The sequence below is a fragment of the Rana temporaria genome, chromosome 2 (assembly GCF_905171775.1).
Source record: "Rana temporaria chromosome 2, aRanTem1.1, whole genome shotgun sequence".
NCBI lineage: Eukaryota > Metazoa > Chordata > Amphibia > Anura > Ranidae > Rana > Rana temporaria.
In genome coordinates, this window is record NC_053490.1 from 254,639,762 (window position 1) to 254,648,137 (window position 8,376).

The following is an 8,376-nucleotide window of genomic DNA, read 5'->3' on the forward strand; positions in this document are numbered from 1 at the left end:
TTACCTGATATAGAGTGGTGCACTAGCGCACCTAATCTATGTAAGTACCCCAGTTTGCTTTCTGTTTATTAAACTGTTAAAACTCTATTACACTACCAAGTCTTTATTTCCTACACTTACCGAGGTTCCGTACTGATGAGTCCAGGATTCCGGTGTAACTACAAGAGCCCAAAGGTGGTTCGTATGCATGTTTTGACTGCGCTTAATCGCAAAGTCACGCGCTCTGAGGTGAGCATTAAATACCTAAGGGGTGCACCAGAGTGAGGAACACCACGGCATGTTCTTGATCACCTAGCAGTTTTATAATCGCAGGAACTTTATTGCACCTAGCAGTTTTATAATCGCATGAACTTTATAATCGCATGAACTTTATTACACCTGGATAGACTCTTTTTGGATACCATACACTTGCACAGGAGCACTTCTTTGAATAACCCAGCACTGCAATATTGATAAACTACCGTATTTATCGGCGTATACCGCGCACTATTTTGCCCTGAAAATCAGGGCGAAATCGTGGGTGCGCGATATACGCCGATACCCGCTTTTCCGCCACGAGTTTTGAATACTGCGCCGGCATATACCGAGCGCAGTACACTCGTGAATCTTCGGGCAGTCTTGGCGCCTCTCGCACTGACGTCCTGTACGTACAGGACGTCAGCGCGACAGTTGCCGAGCCTGCCCGAAGATTCACGAGTGTACTGCGCTCGGTATATGCCGGCGCAGTATTCAAAACTCGTGGCGGGAAACGAGCGGGGAGGACGCGAGGACGCCCGACCCGCCGAAGAGGACGCCCGACCCGCCGAAGAGGACGCCCGACCCGCCGAAGAGGACGCCCGACCCGCCGAAGAGGACACCCGACCTGCCGAAGACGGACGCCCGAAGCCGCAGACGAACGCCGGACCCGACGAGGCCGCCGATGAACGCCGCGCAAGACACCAAAACTGTAAGTACAAAAAAACTAAACTTTTTTTCCACAGGAATTCGGGCCACTTTGGGGGTGCGCGGTATACACGGGAGCGCGTTATACCGCGATAAATACGGTATATAATACTGCATGCTATGCACATGCACAGGAGCACTTTTTTATGCATCAGTGGGTCACTGATAATCAATACAAAATCATAAAAGTGGGAATTCTACTTCTTTGCACAGTAGCACTTTATATTAATTAGCATCATTGTTTATGCTTTTATATACACATATTTTATATATTTATTTTTTATATTTAATATATGTGTTCATTTATTGCACTATTGTCACTTTTCACTGTTAGGAAAGAAGTTTTTTCACTATTGGAGGTCTTTACATGTTTCTTTTTACACTGGTATAGTGTATGACTTTGGAAAGTGCAGCGTATATATTTATTTATCCACATTTGCATGATATATGAGGCATGTTTAACGCTTGCAGCTGACTTTTGATAATTAAGGCAGTTTGGATTAGTGGAGGCTCACAGGACTCTTTATATTTTAAGGGGTTAAAGCAAGCAGCATTGTGTTGCTTTCTCACTACCTGCTTTAACCCCTTGGACCCCACAGAAGCATGCAGTTGCAGGGTGCTTGCAGAGTGGCCCCATTTACTTGAATGGGTCAGTATTGGCAGGCGGTAGCACCTACCAAAAGCAACAGGGGGTTTAATTCCTGCTGCAGCATGTGTACACCTTTGGCTGCTGCCTCAGCAGTTAAAGGGGATAGAGATTGGGGGGTGGCAAAACCACAACTCAACCACAGGTACCAGCCCCCCCCCCCCCAACTTTACCTGTGAATGAACCGTAAGGGCGCCTTTGCCAAATGCTACTAAGGGCTCATTTACAGGTAAAAAAAAATGACAGAGTCGGCTCTACACACTGAAAAGAGCTGCTTGCAAAAAGAGACGGTATACTCTCCCTTAAGCCTTACAAATCATAAAATATTCACCCATTCACAAGTGGAGCAGGCAATGCTGCTCCTCTGAAAAGCAATCCGAATGTGATTGACAAGTGGTGAGCAGGTGATATGTTGCCTCCTCCTCACCACCTGATTTAACCCCATGATTACTGTGCAATGCATGCGATTGCAACACGGTAGAACAGCAGTTATTATTATTATAAGAAAGGCATGGGCAGCTGGTCACTGTCAAATAGGGGGGACTATACCATTGCAGAAATGGTACAATACCATACAGCAGGGTAAGGGTATTTTCACGTGGTTTCCAGTGCAATTTTTTTTTTTTTTTGGGGGCGGGGGATGCCTTAATGCAGCTCTTTGATGTGCAGTCTGCCTCTAGTTTTTACTGTGTTCTTCTTATATGGGCTTTTTAGTGTTTTGTTACTGCTTTTGGACATCCCAATCATCTGTGAACACTGAATCATGTGTCCCTCTGTCCTTCATACTACTGCTTTTCTACAAAGAAGAGCATACAGGGAGTGGGAAAGGTTATATCTGACTGGCCAACACCTCTTTTGTTTGCGAGTGCCCTCTTGTAGGCTAAAATATAACCAAGTTGTCTATGCATACTGAATCCGGTGTCCATAAATAAACTCCAATAAAAATGGATATTACAGTAAATGCAAAAAATCCTGTTTTTTGATCATTTGTTATGAATTACTGCCTTAAGAAAGTGAACTCTTTATTATAATAAGGCCAATACAAAGGGGACATACAGATATGACCACCTATGCTTCTACTCTTCTGAAGATTTGGCTAATCTCCCACATTTTTCTTAAATTAGAGTTGTAATTCATTATACAATTATAATATGTATATCATAAAGAAAAAAGATCAAAGTGTGATTAATAAGAAAAGTGTAATTTTAGCTTAATGTGAGTTTTTCATTTTCTTTCAGTTCTTGTCTCAAGCAATGGTATATCTTATATTTGTAGTGAGTTCTGTGTTCTGTGGCCATTTAGGAAAAATTGAATTGGATTCTGTTACACTTGCTTCAGCTGTAAGTATTTTATTTTTTCTGTTATAGAGGTCTTTAAAGCGGGAGTTCACCCGAAATTTTTTTTTTAACATTAGATTGAGGCTTATTTTGTCAAGGGGAATCGGGTAGTTTTTTTTTAAAATCGAAGCAGTACTTACCATTTTAGAGAGCGATCTTCTCCGCCGCTTCCGGGTATGGTCTTCGGGACTGGGCGTTCTTATTTGATTGACAGGCTTCCGACAGGCTTCCGACGGTCACATACATCGCGCCACGAGTAGCCGAAAGAAGCCGAACGTCGGTGCGGCTCTATACGGCGCCTGCGCACCGACGTTCGGCTACTTTCGAAAAATCGTGACGCGAAAGTGTGTATAAATATGTAATACATACTCCATGTTCAGACATACTACAAGAGATGGTCAGAGAGTGTGTAGACATGATACAAGAGATGGTCAGAGAGTGTGCAGACATGTTACAAGAGATGGTCAGAGAGTGTGCAGACATGATACAAGAGATGGTCAGAGAGTGTGTGAAAATGATACAAGAGATGGTCAGAGAATGTGTGGACATGCTACAGTAGATGGTCAGTGTGTAGACATGCTGCAGGAGATGGTCAGAGAGTGTACAGACATGATACAAGAGATGGTCAGAGAGTGTGTGGACATAATACAAGAGATGGTCAGAGAGTGTTATGGACATGCTACAAAAGACTGCAGACCTACTGGTCGGAGAGTGTGCAGACATGCTACAGGAGATGGTCAGAGAGTGTGCGGACATGATACAAGAGATGGTCAGAGAGTGTGCGGACATGCTACAGGAGATGGTCAGAGAGTGTGTAGACATGATACAAGAGATGGTCAGAGAGTGGGCGGACATAATACAAGAGATGGTCAGAGAGTGTGCGGACATGCTACAGGAGATGGCCAGAGAGTGTGTAGATGTGATACAAGAGATGGTCAGAAAGTGTGCAGACATGCTACAGGAGATGGTCAGAGAGTGTGTGGACAGGATACAAGAGATGGTCAGAGAGTGTGCAGACATGCTACAGGAGATGGCCAGAGTGTGTAGACATGATACAAGAGATGGTCAGAGAGTGTGCAGACATGCTACAGGAGCTGGTCAGAGTGTGTAGACATGATACAAGAGATGGTCAGAGAGTGTGCAGACATGATACAAGAGATGGTCGGAGAGTATGCGGACATGCTACAGGAGATAGTCAGAGAGTGTGTAGACATGATACAAGAGATGGTCAGAGAGTGTGCAGACATGATACAAGAGATGGTCAGAGAGTGTGCAGACATGATACAAGAGATGGTCAGAGAGTGTGTGGACATGATACAAGAGATGGTCAGAGAATGTGCGGACATGCTACAGTAGATGGTCAGAGAGTGTGTAGACATGCTGCAGGAGATGGTCAGAGAGTGTGCAGACATGATACAAGAGATGGTCAGAGAGTGTGTGGACATAATACAAAAGATGGTCAGAGAGTGTTATCGACATGCTACAAAAGACTGCAGACCTACTACAAGAGATGGAGTCAGAGAGTAAGAACACAGCTGATAGCACAGAACGATGAGGGCTGCAGTACTCTATGTTGTGGGAGCAGGGCATATAGTGAGGGATGCAGAGCTCTATAAGGTGGGGGAAGGGTGTATAGTGAGGGATGCAGTGTTCTATGAGGTGGGGTTGGAGTGTATAGTGAGGGGTGCAGTGTTCTATGGGGTGGGGTTAGGGTGAGGGATGCAGGGTTCTATCGAGTGAAGGGTGAAAAGTGAGGGGTTCAGTGTTCTATGGGGTGGGGGCAGGTGAAAAGTGAGGGGTGCAGTGTTCTATGGGGTGGGGGCAGGAAGAACAGTGAGGGGTGCATGGTTCTTTGGGGTGGGAGCAGGGTGAACAGTGAGGGGTGCAGGGCTCTATGGGGTGGGAGCAGAGTGAACAGTGAGAGGGGCAGGGTTCTAAGGGGTGGGGGCAGGGTGAACAGTGAGGGGGACAGGGATCTATGGGGTGGGGGCAGGGTGAGGGGTGTGGGGTGAAGGGTTTATTGGGGGTGGGGAGAGGGTGAACAGTGAGGGGGGCAGGGTTCTTTGGGATTGGGGCAGGGTGAAGAGTGAGGAAGGCAGAGTTCTATGGGTAGGGGGCAGGGTGAATAGTGAGGAAGGCAGGGTTCTATGGGGTGAGGGCAGGATTAACAGTGAGGGGGCATGGATCTATGGATTGGGGCAGGGTGAACAGTGAGGAAGGCAAGGTTCTATGGGGTGGGGGCAGGGTGAACCGTGAGGGGCGCAGGGTTCTATGGGTTGGGGACAGGGTGAACAAAAGAAGACTTCTCCCAGTACTGTGGTTATAAGGAAACAGGCAACCAGGAAGTGTGGAGATCAGAGCAGAATTACAGCTACTTCAAAGCAAAAACGAACAATGAGGACATGAAACCAGTACTGCAGTAAGGTAAAGGAAGCTATTTAGCTAAAAAAAAAAAAAATCCTTTAGTGACCCTTTAAGGTTAAAGCACACGTGAAAAACAATCAACGAAATCAAGCGTGACACAGCAACCAAAAACAACTAAGCAGGTAATTCAGGGATAAGACATAAGCAAGTCCAAGGTCCAAGCCAGGGGTCAGGGATAGGAGAGAGCAGCAAAGTCCAAAAATACAAGCCGGGGTCAATAAGCGACAGGGTCCAGGGCAGGGAGCGAAGCAGGAACAGGTGGGCAACAGCTAACAGATCAGGCAGGGAACAGGTTGACAAGCAAAATACTGAAGCCCTGAACTCCAGTTTAGGGCGGGCTTAAATACCTGTGCAAATCTATATTGGGCGACACCTGCTGGTGGCCACCAGAACTGCACCCCTGTTACTGAAGGGAACAGTGCCACCAGCAGGTGACCAGAGTCATGACACAGATCATGACAACGGGAGGGATCTAGGGACACAGCCAGCCACACACTAAACTTGTGCCCCGCCCCCCTTCACCCATTCGCTTCTGATCTGCTGCCACTGCTCCATGTCAGTCACCGAGAGCCAGACAGTAGGCAAAACTGGGAGAGTTGTGCAGGGGCAGTGAAGGCTGTCCCGCCATCACCCACTCCTGACTCCCAGCCAGGATGCAGCTGCTAACGGGAACAGCGTTCCTGCTGTGGAAAAAGTACAGAAACACTGTTCCCATGTTTTCCCGCAGGACTCGAGCCCTGATTACAAGCAACTTCATAGTACAAGTCCTTTTTATTAGAAACATCCTTTTTCTATATATGTAATACTACTGATATGTCAGTAGAGACTAATTATTCCACCTTATCTTCACATATGTATCATGGCAGTATATCTGTCAGTACCTGTAGTAACACATCTGGAAAAAGGGGACAGGAAATTTAGCTTTTTAGGGAATGCAGCAAGGCTCAAATCTGCATACAGGTGAAACTCGAAAAAATAGAATATCGTGCAAAAGTTCATTTATTTCACTAATGCAACTTAAAAGGTGAAACTAATATATGAGATAGACTCATTACATGCAAAGCAAGATAGTTCAAGCCGTGATTTGTCATAATTGTGAGGGACATACTAAAACATTTAATGTGAAAATGGCTTAATGTAGCTTAACAAGCAAAAAAGTGCCTAAACCTCAATCAATTGCCCTGAAACTTTGTACAGCCTAAGATATCGACATTCCAAACCTATCCTATAAGTTTTGTGCGATTTGGTGTTCCACAAGGCAAACTAGGGACATTAAGCTTGTTTTTTGGGGAGCTTAATGTGGCTTAACGTACAAAAAAGACCTTAAATGTTAACCAATTTCCCCCAAACTTCACACAATAGAAGACTCTATCAATGCCAACATATTCTGAAAATTTCAGCTCAATTGGTTTATCACACCAAAAGTTATTCACATTAAGCTATATTTTACAATACTAAAACATTTAATGGGAAATTGGCTTAATGTAGCTTAATGAGCAATAAAGTGCCTTAACCTTAATCAATTGCCCTGAAACTTTGCACAGCGTAAGATCTCAACATTCCAAACCTATCCTATGCGTTTTGTGCGATTTCGTGTTCCACAAGGCAAACTAGGGACAATAAACTTGTTTTTTTGAGAGCTTAACGTACAAAAAAGACCTTAAATGTTAACCAATTTTCCCCAACCATCAAATAATAGAAGGCTATATCTATGCCAACATATTTTGAAATTTCCAGCTCATTTGGTTAATCACACCAAAAGTTATTCACGTTAAGCTATATTTTACAATGCTAAAACATTTAATGTAAAGAGCTTAACGTACCATAATGTGCCTTAACCTCAATAAATTTTCTTAAAACATTGCACAGCCAAAGTTCTCAACTTCCCAAATCTATCCAAGAAGTTTCAAGTGATTTGGTGTCCCAGAAAGCAAACTAGGGACATTAAGCTTGTTTTTTGGGGAGCTTAATGTGGCTTAACGTACATAAAAGAACTTAAATGTTAACTAATCTCCCCCAAACTTCACACAATAGAAGAATCTATCCATGCCAACATATTCTGAAAATTTCAACTTATTTGGTTAATCACACCAAAAGTTATTCACATTAAGCTATATTTTACAATGCTAAAACATTTAATGTGAAATTGGCTTAATGTAGCTTAACGAGCAAAAAAGTGCCTAAACCTCAATAAATTGCCCTGAAACTTTGCACAGCTTAAGATCTCAACATTCCAAACCTATCCTATGTGTTTCGTGCGATTTGGTGTTCCACAAGGCAAACTATGGACATTAAGCTTGTTTTTTTGAGAGCTTAACGTACAAAAAAGATCTTAAATGTTAACCAATTTCCCCAAAACTTCACCCTATAGAAGGCTCTATCTATGCCAACATATTCTGAAAATTTCAGCTAATGTGGTTAATCACACCAAAAGTTATTCACATTAAGCCAATTTTTCATTTAATGTGACATTGGCTTAATGTAGCTTAATGTAGCTTAATGAGCAAAAAAGTGCCTAAACCTTAATCAATTGCCCTGAAACTTTTTACAGCCCAAGATCTCTATGGTGTGAAGTTTTGGGGAAATTGGTTAACATTTAAGGTCTTTTTTGTACGTTAAGACACATTAAGCTCCCCAAAAAACTAGCTTAATGTCCCTAGTTTGCCTTGTGGAACACCAAATCGCACAAAACTTATAGGATATGTTTGGAAGGTCGAGATCTTAGGCTGTGCAAAGTTTCAGGGCAATTGATTGAGGTTTAGGCACTTTTTTGCTCGTTAAACTACATTAAGCTACATTAAGCCAATTTCACATTAAATGTAAAATTGGCTTAATGTGAATAACTTTTGGTGTGATTAACCAAATGATCTGAAATTTTCAGAATATGTTAGCATAGATATAGCCTTCTATAGGGTGAAGTTTTGGGGAAATTGGTTAACATTTAAGGTCTTTTTTGTACGTTAAGCTCTCAAAAAAACAAGCTTAATGTCCCTAGTTTGCCTTGTGGAACACCAAATCGCACTAAAC

At 43.4% G+C, this 8,376-nt stretch overlaps 1 protein-coding gene across 1 annotated transcript in view; it reads left to right on the forward strand.

Moving 5' to 3' along the window:
• Positions 1 to 8,376, forward strand: part of LOC120926663 (multidrug and toxin extrusion protein 2-like) — a 243,587-nt gene that overhangs the window by 3,343 nt on the left and 231,868 nt on the right. Inside the window, exon 2 of the mRNA XM_040336787.1 lies at positions 2,827 to 2,928. Within this exon, the coding sequence (XP_040192721.1) occupies positions 2,827 to 2,928 (102 nt within the window). The remainder of the gene's footprint in view (positions 1 to 2,826; positions 2,929 to 8,376) is intronic.